Consider the following 20,396-nt stretch of genomic DNA (forward strand, 5'->3'; position numbering starts at 1 on the left):
TTAAATAAAACCTAGATGTTTAGACCTCTTTGGTACAATATCAAGGTTTATTAAATATAAATCGGGTTTTAAATAATACTTAAAAAGGGGGGAATAAAGATATTAATTGTAAAATATTATTCTATTAATCCAACAAATATTCGAACTCTCGATTTGTCTTAGTGCGCATCAAGTTATGCGAATATCAAATTATTTTTACAATCACCATTTTTTAAAGGTATTTTCTATTTTTAAAAAAATCTTACCCTCCCCCTTTAATAATGCTATTACTATATACCTTACGTCATATTGCGGGGGTAAAAAAATAGTGAACCAGTTGGTAAAAATTTTGATAGCACATCATAAAATTAAGAATTGATTGTTGGTATATACCTTTTAGAATAAAAGTTATCCGGGCCCAGTCGTTTGGAACCCGTCAGCGGAAATATTTGAAATAATCTTCAGCCCAGACCGTAATCTTATATTAATTTACTTGATTGTATGCTTTATAAAATTTGCGATCAGGCCTTGTTCGCAGATATTATGCATAAATTAGCCTGCCTGAGTATCATTTTCGCCTCCACATAATATCAACATAATTTCTCTTATTAAAATCTATGACTCTTGATATTTTTTCACACTTATTTGGTTTATAAATGACATGTCACTGGGAAAAAGACTTATTGCAATTTTTTTTAAATAAAATGCTGCAGGTTATTTAAAGAACTATATGGTGACTTGGCATTGTTTAAATTAACAATCTAGTGATACATGTATGGTGTAATATATTCTTAGTATAAAAGTTTTCCAAGACAATGGGTCAGAGAACTTTTTTTCGTACATACTAGTGGTTTTATACAAAATTCATACTATGCATGGTGGATAAGTGTGACAATGCATATTCATATATGAACTTCAACATTTTTAAGCCAATGAGAATATTTTACCCTACCCGTTTCCAATCCATATCAAAATTAGCATAAAATGAAAATCAATTGCCCTCCCAATTCATTTTTAATAACGATCATAGAGTTCTGCATATGACTAGCTTACACTATAAGTTGATTAAATTTATTTTGTGAAATTTAATTTTACTTTAGCAAATAAATTATAAACATAATCCGATCTCATACCAGACTATATTGTTTTATTTAAAAAAAGTCTATTCAAATCAACTAATATAATCTAGGGGTCGCAGACACTAGTTTATATATCCATCTCGCACTTTTAACGATGCCGATCAATGCATAAAATATAAATATCAATAATAAAAAAATATTTTTTAACCATCATACACTTCGACTAACACGATACCATATGAGCCCTTAGTGTGGACCCTAAAGTTAGGTAAAAATGTTTGATTTTACAGAAAGTGGACTACACTTAGGATATGATCAAATATACTATTTATAAAAAAAATATATTGTACATTAATAATCTACAAAAATTAGTGTATTGTTAAAACGAATTTTGTTCGATTTTTAAAAATGGGCCGATTAATTAGGCCAAAATATTATTATGAAAACCTCTAGATTTTATAGATGTCTAAACCTTTTTGTCATCTATAAGCCAAATCTCCAGAATTACATAATATTATTTTGTTTCTTATCTTAATCTAGCCGTTTTTAAAAATCAATTTCTGAATATCATTTCAACAAGAAAATAAATTATATTAATTCAAATATATTTTGATTTAACAAAAAGAGTTAATATATACATTTTCTACTATGTTAACGTATAGCCGCAAAACAATATACAAAAAGGTAAATATACAATATTACTATAAAATACTTAGCTTATAGCTGTAGAAAAATAAGGTGAAAAGTTTTGACATTTGAGTTGCTGAATTTCGATCCTCACAACTTTGGGTCACTTGTCTATTCATGGCAGGCGGGTAGCTTGTGAAGCCCTTGGCTTTGAATGGTTAAACTTTGACACGGGGTTAACAGTGTGCTTCTTTGCCAAACCTTTAGCTACAGATTAATGAGGTCAGATTTTTAAATTTTAGATGCCTAACTCCGATCCTCGCAATTTTGGGTTATTTGTTTATACATATCAGGCTCCGGTACCTGTTATGTCGCATATAGTGAAGCACTTTGAGTCGGTAAATTTTGAGGTGTCTTACCCTGTAAAACTGAGATTTGAACAATATGTGTCTAGTTTTTTTGTGACTTCCGATACATTGGTTTGAGTTGCATGTCTCGTTATAACTGTGTGAGTTTTGTATCATACACTTTCTATTCTATAGTTTAACCCTTAAGTTGTATGTTTGCTAATTTGCTATAAATATTTGTTGCTTCTCTAAATATTTTAGGATTTTATGTTTACGGTTGTTACTTTGTTCGTCATTATTTTGCTATAATTCTAGCATTTAATGTTTCAAGATTTGTTGCTTGCGTTGTGTGTTATCTTGTTGTTCGTTATTTCGCTATACTTCTAGTTATAGATGTTAAAAATAATATTTATAAACTAAAATATTAATATAAATAGATCTAAATAATATTAAAATAATAATTATAATAAATTTAAATAAAATTATAATAAATTTAAATAAAATTATAATAAATTTAAATAAAATTATAATAAATTTAAATAATAATAATAAAATAAAAATAGTAAAATAAAAATATAAAAATAAAAATATAATATAACATAAAATTAATTTAAATAAATTATAATATTAATTATAATATTCGAATGACCTTCTATAAAATATCGCGATTTCTACATCTCATTTTATATAATAACATTCAAATTTATATTCGAAAATATTATTATATATCGAGAAAATTTTATATATACATTTAAGGTTTCGAGTAATATCATCATGTGTTTATTTTTTGTGTTATTTAGAATTTTGCTATCATATGCTTCATTATACTGTTTGGCTTTTAATTGTTTGACAATATATTTTTTAGGCTAGTATTAGACTTAAATTTCTCAGTAATAATGGTAGGTTTTAGCGTTTAAAATTTTTTACTTCGATCCTAGAAACTTTAGCATTTTTCTCAGTTATTTTTAATTATAATGAAATAAAACTTTAAATTAAACCCGTATCTGATTTCCTAAATTTTAAGCAATTATCATCAGATATATAAAAAAACAATTGGTAATCTTCTTGCTTAATTCAAGCATAGGTAATCATTTTTTTATATTTTTAACACATGGAATAAAAGGAGACCTGTTTTATTCATTTGAAAATTTGGAATTTGTATTATATAGAACTTTATCTCCTATTTCATAAAAAAAAATCTTCATGATAGAATACTTTAATCTACATATTTTTATATCTTAGAAACGGTTGATGTTTTCAGTCAACATCAAGAGAATGGAAAAAATGATCTGAAATGTTAAGCCTGAGTGATATAAAAAATATTTTACAAGTAACATCAAAACAAGCTAATCCCAAACATTGTTGCAGACATAATTGTTTTTATAATAACATTAATTACCCCGTTATTTGTAAATAATCATTATATTAATCTTTTAACTTGTAAAAATAATTGATGCTGATTTCTAGACCTATTTAATATGAATTTTATTTATTATATTCAAGTTTTGATTTATACTTTTTTGTACTATGACTAATAAAAATTGAAAATAAATTATTGATTATTCCATTGGTTTATTGTTGGTTTTCATATCAATTTAGTGTGTATATTAATACCTCCAATCTCAATCTAAGATTCTTGATTTTTAAAAAAAACCTCATAGATTATCTTCACAAGAATCTTCATTCAGATCCTCATCAATTTTTTTTTATCTTAATCATAATTTAATCGGAATTTATATTTTTACCTTTATGTTTATTTAGACTCGAGGTACATCGAGGTTAAATTTACACTTACAAAGTTTAGACTTTGTACCCTTAATTTTCTTTATTTATGTAAAAAAATTTTTGATATTTAAGTCAGAGCATTATCTAAAGAAATAAGTACCATTGACATATATTTTTTATAAAATAAATTATAATATTACAGAATATAAATTAACATACCTTGATTGATTCAAAATCAGGTAGTTTAACAATTTGTACAATTCAACAACAATGCAATAAATTAAATAAAATTGAAGAACTTTAATGGTTGATCAAAATTAAAACTCGGCTTAAAATATTTATAAAACTTTAAAAAAATACAATATATTATAAAAATAACTTCTTTTTTTAAATATTTTTTAGGAAAAAATACTAGACCGGGACCCGGATTAATAAAACTGAGGCGGGTTGGGTACAATTAGGCCGGACCGAGCGAAAACTAAATCCTAACCTGACTCGGTCTGAAAATTTTGTCATTTGCAAACTTCAAGTAGTATATACATAAATTGTTATTTTTTCTAGCTTAAATGAAGGCTACATTTAAATATGTAAAATAATATCGTAGTTAATTAATTTTTTTTGGCTTATATAAAGGTTATACATTTTAAATATGTATAAGTATAATTAATATAGAAAATTTTTATTTTTAAAAAAAAAATTTTTTCCTAACCACAAATTTTGCATTATTTTATTCTAGTTAAATATCAATGAAAACAGATTTACAGTATATACATAATTTTTTTAAATTCTATAATTAATATTAGTTTTGAATTTTATATAATAATATTCTAAACATTTCATTTTTATGAAATTTTTAAAAAAGATATAAAAAAATATTTTACATTTATTCTTATAATTTTATTTTCTACTTCAAGAATATCTGAAGAATTTTAAAATATCACAACGGTTATAGATTAAGTAATATTAAAGGGCTCAATTTTCAAAAACGGCTAACCCAATATTTGAGCCAAAAAATGTTATGCACGCCTCGAAATTTTTTAATAGATATCCAAACCTTTTTCCCCCTTATGAGCAAAATCTCTAGTGTTAGCCGTTTTTAGAGTTTTTTTTGACTCATAACTCGATCCGGAATTGCTAAAAATGACTTCGACTCGAGCGACTCAATGAGCCAATTAATGAGCCGACTTCCGAGCCATTTTAAACAAGATTTGTAATATCTTATATAAAAATCATGACATTTTTAAAAGATCGTGATTATCTTAATGGTCAAACATGTTGTCAACATAGTATGAAAAATGATAGGTTGTCGAAATTAGTTTTGTTAAATATTTAAGTTTATTCGACTTTGACTCAGAATCGTTAGCCAAATTGATCGAATAATTTCATGATTTCAGGTGGTGCTATGAACTCGAGGACCAGTAGTTTATGATTACCTTCAATACAGAAAATATTTATTAATTTTTATTTTAGTTTTATTTAGATTAGAATAGCTAAAAATAGAAATGTGGGAAGAAATAGTCTGTCTAATTTTTTTACCGTTTTTTCAGTAAAGACTTGTATTTTTATAGTAAACTCGAGTCGTTTAATTCAGCATCTTATCTAAATATTTTGGATTTGACAACTTAATTTAGCCAATCAAATTTTGCTTTGCCAAAATATACAAATAATGTTTATTTTACTCTTTCCTATTAAAATATTGCAAATAAAAAAAAGGTGGTAAAACATTATGATATTCCTATAAATAATATTATTGGATAACTATGATTAACATTTATTGGTGATTATATATATAAAATATAATTTTTTATGAAATCTTATAACTTTTATTACATTTTTATATAAAATCGACTCCTTCGGGACATTTTTTCGACTAGAAACTAGTTGACTTGAATCGCGACAATTTAAAGTTTAATTTATTGTTAGTGATAGGCTAGAGCACATCAGGCAAAACTTTGTAAAAACCCTAAAATTCTTTAAAAACTAAAAATCTTGATGATAACACAATTTTTAGCTAACTGACACCTAAAATTTATGTTAATTTTAAAAAATAATTTAAACTTTTTCAAAAATATTCAAAATTTGCAAGAGAATAAAAAAAAGGCACCTTAGACATAGTTATAGGATAGGACATCTTCTGACTGTTATAGCTTATAATTAGTTTTCTATTATTTTATTTTTATATTTGATCTATGATATTCGTTATGGGGTGGTACCTAAATAATAAATAATAATTAAATGAAATATATTTAATCAAAAACCCTTAACTTTTGCGCAAAATTTAATTGCTTGCATCAAGTTCCTCACACCATTTGTTACTTAAAAATAATAATTTGATTACTTTAATTACCATAAATGACCATACGTGCCTTTTTCCGATGTGTCCTTATCCCGTTAATTTGGCAAATAAATAAAATACGAAAAGTTATTCTTATAATGTCATACACAGATGATTAATTAAACCTTAAAAAGAAATCATATTTTGTTTAATGTTAAATATTATAAGAGACCTGCAGAGATACTATTTGCACGGTCCGACCCCGCTCAGAGCCTCGTTTTTTTTATAAAAAAAATTTTCGGCTAAAATATATTACATTTATTTTTATAACTAATAATGCCGATTTAAAATATTCGATTTTGAAATATACGGCCCGGCCCGGCCGGGGTATTTTGAAAAAAATTTTTTAGGCCTGGCCCATAGACCTCTTTTACCAAAAAACTCAATAGTTGGATGGAAATTAAATTCAGTTAGACTAGTAGATATCCTCATATCCTAATCAAATTACTAAATATACAATATCATACACCTTATCACCTTCTGATGAGGATAGGTTAGAAATAAGATGCATTAAGTCGGAGGAAATAAATGCGATGCCGAAATGGATTTACAAGGAAGTAGGCTGGACTAACATTGATTTCACATTCCTCAAACTGTGCTATGATCTAGATCCTCAAGGCTGGTTTGTGGCCGTTACTCCTAAAGAAGGCATTATTGGTATAATTATATTATATATATAGAAAATATATCCTATATAATGGAAAAAAAACAAGTCTAACTAGAAATAATTTGTTTAATTTCACCATTTGATGGCGATGAATGTGCGAATCATGTATAGATATTGCTGTAAACGTATCTAAAAAAATCAAACGCATCCGCGTTCAAAGTTACCTTTAAAAAAAGAAAAGCGTCCACGCTTTGTTTAAAACTTTTTTCAATAAATTTTTAAAAATTTCATTTAATATAAAATAAATGCCTTATATTTTTTAACACAATATATTAGTCATGTTCAAAATGAATAGTATAACAAAAAAAAAAATTTTAAATAACATAAAAAATCTAAATTTGTTCTTATGAATGAAAATTATAAAGGAATAAATTATTTTTTACTAAACGAATTTGGAAAATTTAAAATTTTATCTAAAATTTTTCCTCTTTAAAAAAAATTCTTGGAAGATTTTTTCAAATTCTGGAAAAATTAGATTATTAAAATTTAAAAAGTGATTTATTAATTGTTATTTATAAATTTAAGAAATGATTTAAAAATGTGGAAATATAATCATTATCCTTCTCAAATCTAATATTTTGTTCAAAATTTTTGCCTGATAGACAAGAGCTTGGCAGTTAATATGGCATTCGCTACACTAAAAACTTGCTCTATAGGGGCAGATGAGGGGATTGCAGCATTATAATAATTCTTTTAATGGGAAAATTTATTAAAAATATTTAATCCTCCTTCAATCCATTTTCTAATTCCTTATCAAAAAAGAAGGACATTTCGAAATTAACATTTCTTGCAATTTCATTATTATTTTCACAACTCACTTTCTCGATAAAGCTATAAGTTTTTTTTTATATCTTCGTTTTATCATGGCCACTGAAGATTGGATGTAAATTGCAGAAAGGATATAATGCTTTTCATGTATATATTCACATTTGAAAAAATATAAGTATTGATTTGACAAAGGTAGGTTTAATATTATTTATTAATCCATTTCATCTATCAATAGTTAATCTTAGGCTATTAATTTATTTTAATTAACATAATTATCGTTAATGTTGAATGCATCTTATCTCCCCTTTCTAAAATAGTGAGTGGAATTGCTAAAAATTCTATGATCTATTAAAATATTTATAAAATTATACTTTAATATTTATTTAAAAGAAATATATAAGGTTCATTAGGTAAGGATTGAAATTCCTTGAATATAGAATGTTATTATAAAGTATTTATTATATTTGGGCCATGGTAGTGAATTCAGAATCAGATAATTATGATGATGATGAAATAACGACAACCATGCTTATGCTAATCTATAAAATTCAAATATAAAACCCTTGAGCGAGTTAATATAGTGGGTTTTTAATTTATGCGAAAATATATAGTGTAAATTTGTGTCTCATTTAGAATAACTAAATACATCAATAGTATAATAAACAATTTAGGAGATTTTGTATTTGTAATATTTTTTTATAAGAAATGGAAATATTTTTTTTATAAGAAATGGAATAATTGTTTTGATAAAGTAATATGTGTAAGTGATATTCATTAAGAAAAATAAGGAAAATGTTTTTTCTATCTACACTCTCGAGTTGGTTTGGAGATTCATATTTCATTTACAAGAAATATCAGACAAGGACATCAAATGAAAACAAAGAAAGTTATTTTTTGTATGTTATTTATTCACCTAGATTCTTTGATTTAGCTCATTAATAAGGGGGGGGGGGGTATAGTATGTGAGTGGTGGGGATGTGAAAACCTACTCTGAAATAAATCTTCAAAAGAGTATTAAATGAAAGTTAATTTAAGAAAATATATTTAATTCATAGTGTTACAAATCTAAAATATTTAAAACATAAAATTTCCATATGAGTATCAAAAAGCTAATAAAAGGTGTTTACACTGTTACTTATCTCTATTTTTTTAGGTTAAATCTGGTGGAGAGGGAGGGTGTAGGATGGGCATAAAAATTATATATCTCTACATGAATCTCATTATAAAAATATCTTTAGACTGGTTCTTTATTTATATATTTTTTAATCAATAATAAAATCAGTATTTTGGTTGTACATAAATAACAAGCAAAGATAACATTGCATTATGGTAATTAGGCAATTTAATATAAAAATAGTTGTTGTGTAATGAATTATTAGTTAGGCTTTAATATTATTCCGTAACTTTATTTAATTGATTATTAAAATTTTTAAATATATTTCTGTCAATAAATAAAAAAAATTCCCGGAATATTAATAGAGGTGAGCTATTACACATTTATGATATTGGACTAAATGGGGGAATATTTACTGGAAATATGATAAATATCCATATTATTTAATCAAATAAGCGTAAATAAAATTGGGGAAATTATAGGGGATTCTAGGTTCTGGCAAATTTTTCCCTTGCATGCCTAGTTAATGTATTCCTAGTTATTTATAAAAATTATGAATAAATAAAATCTGGGCCGACCCGTACAAATTGTTTGATATATAAAAGAATAAGGGAATAGGTGTAAACAAATGAATAATAATTTATTTAAACATTCAAATTGATTTTCTTTTTTTATATCAATAGTAATATAGTAAATATAGATATTAAATTGAATACTCCTAATTAATAGTAATATATTAAATATAGATATTAATTTAAATATTCTTAATATGACACTGGGCATTTATAATAAATGGGCCTTTATTCGTCAAAATTAAAGCTTTCTATGGATACCTTAATAGAAGTGATTCATTTCAGCTTATGTGTCAACACATTTGAATTTCAGACAATTTTGCCTAGAAAATCTTGAATACTTTTAATTTACATAAAAATAAAAATAAAAATTAGGAAAACCATAGGAAAGATTCCCAGATGAAATATTAAATTTTAATTATTGACCGCGAGATAATAAAAAAAGGAATATTCAGGCCTCACACATTGAATTTAAAACAATTTTACCCAGAAATGTTTAAATACTTTTAACTAACATAAGAATACGTGGAGTTACAGTATATTTATTTTGGAAGCAAACAAAATTAAAAAAGCAAATTATACAGGCCGGGCAAATATATTAGACAAAAGAGGATAAAAAAGAAACGTCCCGGTTTTGATTTATATAATAATTATTTAAGATTATTAAACTTAGGGGAGGGCCTAAAATATTTGGTTTTAAAATATCCGGCCTAACTTTGGTTTTGATATAAGGATATAAACGATTTATTTCAAATTAAATATTTTTGAAAACCGTTATGAACTTTATATAATAATTGTTTAAAGATTATTTTTACTTAGTGTATGAGCCAGTTTAAAGAGGTTCCAAACTTGTATAGTTTTTCGAAGTTCTAATTCATAAAAATAGACGAGATTCCGAATCAAAAAAATACTGGGCTAAATTATATTTAGATTTTTCACCATGTTATGAAATATTTTTCACAAGTTAAAACCACTAGACTATCTATATTTTATATTTTTTATTAAATTTGCTTCAAAGATGGAGAAATGGTGACTACTTGCATTTATAGCAATTTGAAGGTGAAAATAATAACTTGTTTCAGCATCTTCCAACGAGTATATAATATTTAAATTAACAAACTATACTATAGGACAGAAATAGTCGTGGGTTTATAAATTTTAAATGTAATAAGGGAAACAGCTGATTAATAAATAATCCTATTAATATTTTTTATTTTTATAAAAAGATCTTTCTAAAAAATTGAAAGATCGTATAAACACCACGCGTTGGTCAAAAAAGGAAAGCGTCAGCGTTCAAAGTTCAGTAATAAAATGAACACCATTTATCATCTATTTCAAAAAAATGAACTTGGCTAATAACATTATAAATAGGTTAATTTAATTCTTTTATTAAAAGTAAAACAAATTGTATATTATACGTGGAGCTTGTTCCCTCCAGAGAATTCAAGCGATTACTTATGGCTGCTTTAGCACCGCATCAGCTTAATTTCAATGGGTCGCATCTGATATCAGAATAGTTTTTAGGACCTGAAAAAAGATGCGGACCAGAACTCGAACTCTGATCTTTGGTTCGTTGACTTGACTGGCATGTCATATCATATAAATATAACTATAAACTTTATTTTTAAACTTATTTTATTCTAATGACTTTTTTATACTAATAGATCAGGCGGGTACGCAGCATGAGGGGACAGGGGGACAAATCCCCCCCCCCTCCCCTCAAGCCAAAAAATGCAGATGCCGGATTAAATTTTTCAAAAATATTATTGTTAATATTAATTTATATTTAATATTTATTTCTATCTCATATGTATATTTAATTACATTTATTTATCATATTCATCTACTAAGTTATTTTATCAATTAATTTCGATTTTAAGTTTTCCTTAGCGTAATTTACCTATTATTTTCAAATTTTAGTGGCGTATTATTTATCTAAATTTCTAGTCAAATAATAATTATCTCTGAAACTCCTTGTCCAACAGGAAGAAAGAAATTGCAAGCTTGTCCAACGAGATCGAGTCTGCGCCATCAAGCATAACAGCTTTTATGGAGTTAGAAGAGCCGATTATTTATGCTATTACTGAAATCTCACAATGGCTTGAAAGAAATATTTCCTAGAAGCAAGAAAATTATTGGATTCATAACTTATTTCAATTTTTTTTCTCATTAGAATGTATTATTTAATTATACAACTACTTTATGTAAAACTTTTCAAAAACATGGCATTGACTTGATTAAAAGATGAGAATAGCGGAGAGCATTTTATTAAAACTCAAGGAAATTAGAGCTAATGTTGATGAAGAACATATTTTATATGTTATTGTTGAGTTAAAAGCAGAGCTATGGGTGTTTAAATTTGTCCCCCTCGATTTGTAGCAAGCTCATCGTCAAAACATTTATATAGGATCAGTAGTAGAGTATTATAAAACAAATGGCTCCTCTCTAAGATACATTTATAACCCAAATAAATGAATGGTTTTTAATTCATCATGCAGCACCTACAAATCCGCAGATATTACTTCCACAAAAGCCTTTCCAACCTCTTTCAGATGGTGATGGATAAAAAAATAAATATTAGTTAGATTTTTATCACGAAAATGTTAAAATATCTTATGATACCTTATTAGCTGAATAACTATGATTAAAAGATTAACTATAGTTGATACAGTCCCAAAAAATGCTACGGATGCTTTGCAAAATTATAATACGGTCTGGCCCGGGGGCCGGGCCTGCAAGTCTCTGAAAAACATACCTATGAAATACAACTTCTGAAAGTAGATTGAATGATTTGGATCTTTTAAATATTCATAGACATTTAACGCCAAGCAAGGATAGATAATTGAAAAATTAGCTCAAAACATACAAAATATAATTATTCCTAGAAACTTTTTATATATTAATTTATGTTTCCAACATTTAATTTTATACCTTATTTATAAATTTTAAAGGCTTAAATTCAAATTTCAATTTTGGGTCATTTAAGTGATTCATATCGTGGTTATATTCACTTTATATTTTATAATTCACATTTATTTTATAGTTTTTCAATGCCGGTTTATATATATAATTTTTTTGTAATTCACATTTATTTAAAATTGTGTATTAGAAAAGTTATTAGTCCTAATAAATTTATGCTTAATTTTTGAATAACAATAATATTTCTTAAAAAATTTTATTACCCCCCCCCCCCCCCAGACCAAATTCCTGCGTACGCGCCAGTAATGGATAGATGGTCTTTATCTTTTTATAAGATATAAAGTAAATTTTTAACTACTTTTTACTTTTTAATAAAAATGTTTATCTATAAAAAAAAATTATAAACCTCCTATTTTTATTTTTCAAAATTATATTATCCAAATTTTGAAATTATATAATAATAAAACAATTATTATGCAAAATATCTGGCCAATTTATTTTACAACGGTACCCTTTTTAAAAATTATTATATAAATATATTATAAATAAAATAACATAAAATTATATGTTTTAATTTTTGACCTTGTTCTTTGACCTTGTTCTTTGACCTTGTTCTTTGACCTTGTTCTTTGACCTTTTAATATGAAGAAAAATTACATGAAATTGCAAAAATTTAATTTTATCCATAAATAAATAAAATGACCTTCTTAGTAAATTTAATTTAGCACTGATTGCCAACATCCATTTCTACATTGACATAAGAGGATGATTAGATAGAGAATATATAGGCACTCTATTTTATATTTCAAATAAGTTTGAACTTGGAAAATATTTAGAATAAAAAAATGTGCTGACATGAAGAAATTAGAAGATATTCTTTAAGTAATATTGTTAAATCAGGCAGGACTTGTAGTATGTTTATTAGAAAAAAAGTTATATTGAGTCCTCGTTTATATAATGCTGCCACTTCCATATAAAAAAATGTCATCAGAGACTTCTCCACCGAACTGATTTAGAGGATTCTTGAAATATTTCGCCTTCGGAGTGTGCCGCGTGGTCAATAAGACGTTATATCTAGGATGACGAGAATATTGTTGTAAAAATAAATTGATAGCTATGTGTTGTATATAGGAAGGCCAGTTCATAAATAAAAATATTTTAAAAAATGAATCGCCTGCAAAATTTATTTTCAAAATAAATATCAAATTAGTTTATAAACTACAAAATAAGTTTATTGTTGTTTCCTCTATATTTTTAAAAAATATATATGATTCAAGGAAGTGTATTAAGTGTTAACTTGAACCATCAATATTCGTTCGCTAGTGTGTATATAGTCTCCAAGAACTATAGGCGCAGAGGAATAGGGAAGAAACTATGGAATACCATGTTAGGTCACGTGGCTCATAGATGTTTGGGTATCAATTCCGTCAAAGGAAGAGTTTTCTCCAACCTCAAAATGGGAATGACACCACCATTATTCAAAAGTATGTAATATATAAATTTGACAATATCTCTTGCTTTCAGATCTACGATCCTATGATTATGTATACAAATTTATTTTACCTATTATAGAATAGTTTAAATGACAGATAGTGAGCATATTAAAGTGGCCAACTAATTGAGATCAGTTTTCTTTGTAAGAACCCGAACTCGTTGTTAAGTTTTTGGGGGAAACATACAGGTTCTAGCAACTGCAGATAATTTAAAAAATATTGGGATGATTTATTTAAAGGGTTTAGTTGTTATTTTAAATATTTTTTTCGCTGCTTTTTAACAGAGTTAAGAATTGAAACTAGAACCCCTCTCTAAAATTTTTATAACCCGGAATTAGAACCACCATTTTTTAAATTTCAGATCCGGAGCCAGAACTATTTTTTATTCCAGGTCGTAAACTCTGGTTGGAACATTGCATATATAAATAATAAATTAACATATAATCGAATAAAATGGCGGAACAAAACAAAAATGATTTATGTTATTCTTCACCGTTAAAGTTTCCACATTCAACGGCTCCTTAAAACGCAATTCTCCTATGCTTCGTAAGTTTTTTAAGAACCCGGGCAACGATAAACTATCGAATCTCACACCTATTCCTACCATAAGAACGACATGTAATCATAATCAATGCAATTCTAATTATAGACATGATCATGAATGCAACATGATTGACGCCAAAAAGCTACAGAGTTACCGAATAATACAAACGAACCTCGACACTAATTACCTGATAGACGATGAGATAGATATAAAGGAAACCACGAGAGATTGGGGTCATGACAGTAACCAACCGACTCTGCTGGTTGATAAACTATTTTTAAAGGTTTCCTTCTACAATAGCCTGAATACTAGAAGTGGAGATTTAGCTAGATATAACCATGAAGTGAAATTACCAAGTAAAGCTATAAGTGTGGTATTTATGGACGGTGTAGATATCAATTTAACAACCTTACGCGATTATGACACGGCCATTCACGGAGGTCTGGCCAGGGAAAAATTGTTAAAGACTTTTATACAGTTATCTGCAGAGGTTTTTATTTTCTTTTTTTGAATGATAGCTCTCCCGAGAGTTATAAAGAAAAATTTACTTAGTTATATATTGTGATTGTAAATAAAAATTGTTTGCTATATCATTTCTATTTTACTTTTTTTAAAAAAAAAATAATTTATTAAGAATGACTTGTCATATAAAGTAAGATGTATAGTAGCTATCAAACGCTGCTCCGAAATGGAGATATGTGGGTATGGAATTATACGACCTGGAGGAATTTCCTCTACCACTCTAAATAACGAGACCTTTATTTCTCTTAGCACGAAGAATTCAACACCTATATCTTCGGAACATTACATGATAATAGGCCCGCTCTACGCCGATTGTCCTAAAATCGCTCATACATTGCTGAACGCTCTATTAAACTCCATCCCTGCTGAGTGGGAAATTAATGTCGAGTTAACCGTTCCCTTGAAAATGGAACCTAAAGCCATAGATACTTTAAACATTCTTGACCTAAATTTTTTATACATGGCTGCTACAAAAGAATTGGAACTTATCAAAGAAGATGACTATTACAGAATGTACCAGAATAACATTCTGGAGACACTAAATGGGTTCCAAGAAAATGTTAAAGAAAGCAAACCGATTGGAAGTAATATTGAGAAAAATAATGTTGACGAAAAACGAAAATGTATTCCTATTCCTAAGATTTTAATGGAAAAGGTTTATTCTTTCGTGAGTTCAGATATGTTTTTAGATTAAACTAAATTATATATGATCTAATTTAAAAAAAAAAAATAGCTTTATATTTTAATATGGAAAATGATTGAAAAATATATTGCTATTAATTGTTTTCAAATATAAAAAATATATTAAATTTGTGATAAATTTTAACAAAATTTTACAATAAATTATTTATTATATACTTTCTAATTGCAATTTAGAATTTTTATATACATGTATTAATTTTTTTTAAAAAAATAGCTCAATATTTATAATTATTGACCCTGTATTTTTTTAAAGTTTTCATTTTTAATGGCAATTTAGATTTTTTTCTATTCATGTAATGATAAATTATAAATATATTAGCTCAATGTTTATCATTATTGACTCTGTTTTAAAAATGTTTTCAAATATTATTATTGTCATATTTCCTCCTCAAAAAAAACTACAACAAAACTTTATTCTATTAAAAAACTTGTATAGATATTTATTTTGTGATATATCAAATTTAATTTTTTATCGCAACATGCTATGGTCAATTTGGTGGTATAGTTTTTAAAATTTATAGTATATTTATTTGTTATAAATTAATTTCAACACGATATTATTTATATAAAATATTATATAGTTTAATAAACTGCGTTCCAATCTAATCCTATTTTATTTGTATACACATGTAAAACTAATGTGATACATGACATTAAGCGCCTAGCCCCTATGCGTTATAAATATAACAGAGTTATAATATATATACAACAGAGCAACGCTTTGTTCTCTCAGAAAGCTTATTAAAATGGGATAAAAAGACAGGAAATAATAAAAAGAAGGGTCATACACGGTTTTGGGCAGGCCCCAGTAACCTGTGCGCGCAAAAGGAAAAGCTATTTACTTAAACGCCCATGGAAAATAAGAGGAGAGGTAAAACGCCCATGCCCAATTAATTTAACTTTTATATAGGATTGTGAGAACCTAGAAAATATAAATACCACTATTAATAAAGCTAGCATTATCACCATTAGAAGATATATATTGGGAAATAAGGCAGTGTAAATATAAATAATAAATAGGTGTGACCCTCTCTCTCGCTCCTAGAAACATTGGATAAATATATAAGGGTATATTAATATATGGGTTTACTATATTGGTGTTAATGTTTAATAGTGTATTAGGTTACTATTAAATCATTTGTTTATAAATATGCGTAGGAAATGTTCTAATGATATACACAGGAAGATATTGGATGATTTGCCGTGTCTAATAAAAGCTTTACGTGTAAAAAAACGGAGGCCTGGATGTATTGGGTGGGGGAGGTTGTATAAATATATACTTCGGTCATATAAAAACCATGCTAAAAGTCACGTCTAATAGAGATTAATAAAAGGGAGGATTATGGGTATTAAATACAGTCTAAGGATGTGTAAGACCGGCAATCTTGGCCAGTAAGTTTTGAAACTTAAATTATCAAAATAATTATTTGGTATGTAAAAGAAATTTTAAGTAATTTATTGAAATAAATATTTAAAGATTTACATAGAAAAATATTGTATTGAATAACTATCTAAACGTGTAAAAAGGGCTAGGTTTAGGAATTGAATGAGTAGGGTAATTTAAATCAGATTAGGTGGACGGCTACATGAAACTGATACAAGGAAGGTGGATCAGGTAATACTAAAATGGCATAAGATTAAACTTTTTAAAGGATCCTAACAGAAGCTGGCCCATGCATTGATTTCAAAAATTGTTGCTACCGGATCAGCAGAAAAATGGTAGGGTGGTATTAGACCACCCACAGTTCACTATGAAAATGGTGATTCTGTAAGCTCTCATATTGAGATAAGAAGACCGACCTGCCACCCAGTGAAAAATTCTTCAAGCGAGTAACTAGTATTTTGTAAACTCAGTGCATTGGATTATGCTGCCGCTGAAATATTTAAAAAAGAAGCAAGCCTAGGACCTAACCGATGCTAATAAGATAGCCAATCTGATACTTACCAAACAACCTCTAGGAAAATGCCCTCAGAGGTTAGTGTATTTCATATGGTTCACGGATGAACAGCGGTTTACAGTAACTCCACCAATAAATCTTAGGGTGTAAGTTAAATAAATAAATTATTATATGTTGGAAAGTTAAAATTTTGTTAGTTTAACTTTGAATGTACATTATGAACTCCTTTGATAAAATTCGAGAAAATAAACAGAAAACTTCATTGATGGGCAATCTATTTGCATTGGCTAAGTCCTGGGCTTGTCTCAATTTCATCTGCAACTCTTTGTGGATGATGCAATAGGTTTGCGAAATATCTGTTTCTCGGGATAGTTTATGAATTGTTCTGTGGGCGCCACGGGCTTCTTAGCTCAATACAAGTGTTTCAACAGAATCAACATTTTCCATAGTACTATCTGTGCATGTTCTACTACCACAGTTACCTTTTTTCTTTTTGACCCGGTAACACAATTTTACAATCGATTCAAGGCTGCGCTAGACCAGTTCCTGTTAGAAAATTTCTTCAAAAACTTTTTGCCTCCATAATATTTTTCTTCTCTTAAAATTTTTATTAAACTCAAGTCGTCTTGAAAACCATTTTTCATTATCATCTGCTTAAATGTAAAGATAAATAAAATAAAAAAATTGAATTTTTTTTACATGTTGGAAAGTTAGAAGTTTGTTTGTCCAGCTTTAAATGTGCATAACTTTGGACCCTGTTGATAGAATGATGAAATTCAGAGAAAATATTGATAATTTATGCTTCTCTTAATCTATAATTGTATTTTTAGAATTGACAGATTTATTGCTGAAAAATTTGACGTTTCTTAAATTTACGCAGAAAAAAATATTTGATTATCAATAGTTTTGTGAACCATAGTCTTTTAGACTCCCTCTTCAAATCTATGATGCTGAGCCTCCCCCTCCTATTTTTATTATAAAATGGATATTAACTATATATAGACTACTTCCCATATTTAGTGGTGCAATTGATTCATAGTCTTACCGTGCTAGAAACAGAGTTCCAGGTCAAATTTTTTAATATGGGGAGAACATTTTATTATATGCATGCAAATGAGGCCCCCCCCCTCCCTCCAATATTTATCTTGTGAGGGGCTCCCTAGTTGCGTGTTAGTTAAAATATCTAGATATTTTTTTAAAAACTATTTATTATGTATAATCATCAGATGCCTCAATCTATCTTTCTTATATTCTATGTAAGTTCCATATTATTCTAAATATCCTGATTTCTAATTTTATTTTAAAAAAAATGGAAATTAAAAATATCTCTATATTTAATAAAAAATTTGTTAAGTAATCACCAGACCAGATTCTTCGCCTATCTTATATTCTCTGTTATTCGTTTTATATTGTAGATTATCACAATATTGTAATTTTATAAAAGATGGAGGTTAAAAATATTTATATATTTTTTTAAAAAAAGAATTTTTATATAATCATCAGATTCTATAATCATTTCTTAGATTCTATGGTATGAGTTCCATTTGATTCTAGATTCTCTTGATATTTAAATTTTATTAAAGATGGAAAATGAAAACATCCTTATATTTATAAATAAAATGGATAACCCCGTTATGTTTATGAATATAATCAGACCTTTAACATTATCAATTATAACCATTTATTATACTTATCTATCTTGATATTCTATAAAATATAAGGGATAAATATCTATATATATAACCCTGCAGAACCGTATCTTTTAAGGGTCTTCACTATATAAGTTCACTTAAATTCTAAATTATCCTAGTGTTTTGATTTTAAATGAAAAATATACATGATATATGCATTTAACTTTTAATAATAAATGATAAACTTCAAATTCAGGGTTTTGACAAAAATTTGATTTTAAAATAAATCTAAAATAACATCTAACATTTTCTTAAATTTATTAGGGATTGGTGACTATAAAATTGACAATTGTTAATACCTTAACATAACTCCGGGTTTTAAGCTAAAAACTCGGTTCCCCTTTTCCGAAACTCTAGGGAAATGACTAAATGAAGCAATGCCTAATTACTGTAAATCAATAAAAATTAAATATGTGATGAAAAAAAATTGCATAAAAATGTAAAATTTTTGAACATTTAAAATGTATAATATATGAGAAATATTCATGTTGCGTTGCATATTATATATGAACTGGTAAAGTATTTAATTATGAAAAAGATATATGCTATCAACTTTGTGAATGAACTAATTTTAATGATTTCATTAGCAATCGATATCAAATCATTTTATTTATGTTTTGCAGATAACTCATTCAATATGTATGTATCTCCTATATTATTTTTTATTAATAAAGAAAACGGAATTAATTTAGTCAAGTTTTAATGGATAATTATTAGGAAATAACTCTTAGATTTGTGAACCACTTGATAAATCAAGGATCTCTCATTTACTTGATTTAAAAACCTTAATTTCACAGATTTTTTTTAAAAAAAACTAATAAATTAATATTTTAGGCAAAATTATATTATTAGATTGCGCCAAAAGTGGCTGGGAGGTTTGTCTTTCTCTCTTTCTTTCTCTTTTACTAAAATTTGAAACTAATTTATACATAAAATAAAAGATTTTATTATTAAGAAATTCAATTTTATCATGTATGATAGTTTAATGCTTACTTATTATTATAATTGAAATAGATATAATATATTTAAACAAATAATATAATGAAATATATCATTTTTAAGTATTTCAGTTTATTTTAAAATTATAATTACTTTACTACCGTGCTTTGCATTATGATGCCAATTATCTTATTTGGATAATAACATTTCTATTATTGTCTACCAAACGGATTGAGGAAATGAACTAAAATAAATTCAGCATTGCTTATTAGCTTGGTTTATAGTGCTTCCAAAAGCTTGGCAAATTTATATTTAAGGCGTGACTTCATAAAAAAAAATATATAAATAATAAATATATTTAATTGTAATAATTTTCAGATTACCAATCTTAACACTCTTAATAAGCACTTTTCTTCTTTAAATGATTTCCATCCTTTTTAAATAATATTTATTAATATTAAATATCGATAAACTT

General features: G+C 26.7%; 1 protein-coding gene across 8 annotated transcripts; it reads left to right on the forward strand.

Moving 5' to 3' along the window:
- The first annotated feature begins 4,432 nt into the window (after positions 1 to 4,432).
- Positions 4,433 to 15,411, forward strand: LOC135927855 (uncharacterized). 8 transcript variants are annotated; one of them, XM_065464071.1, is made up of 5 exons: positions 4,433 to 4,520; positions 6,586 to 6,749; positions 13,410 to 13,616; positions 14,127 to 14,659; positions 14,804 to 15,411. In XM_065464071.1, exons 1-5 carry the CDS (start codon positions 4,504 to 4,506, stop codon positions 15,383 to 15,385), a joined length of 1,503 nt encoding a protein of 500 aa, XP_065320143.1. In that variant the 5' UTR covers positions 4,433 to 4,503; the 3' UTR covers positions 15,386 to 15,411. The 8 variants fall into 8 exon arrangements, with proteins under 8 accessions (XP_065320143.1, XP_065320149.1, XP_065320144.1 ...); XM_065464072.1 differs by lacking the exon at positions 4,433 to 4,520 and adding an exon at positions 5,512 to 5,534 and having other exon boundaries at positions 14,804 to 15,410; XM_065464077.1 differs by lacking the exon at positions 6,586 to 6,749 and having other exon boundaries at positions 4,448 to 4,520; positions 14,804 to 15,400.
- Positions 15,412 to 20,396: the final 4,985 nt, after the last annotated feature.

The sequence above is a fragment of the Gordionus sp. m RMFG-2023 genome, chromosome 4 (assembly GCF_954871325.1).
Source record: "Gordionus sp. m RMFG-2023 chromosome 4, tfGorSpeb1-WG-v2, whole genome shotgun sequence".
NCBI classification, from domain to species: domain Eukaryota; kingdom Metazoa; phylum Nematomorpha; class Gordioida; order Chordodea; family Parachordodidae; genus Gordionus; species Gordionus sp. m RMFG-2023.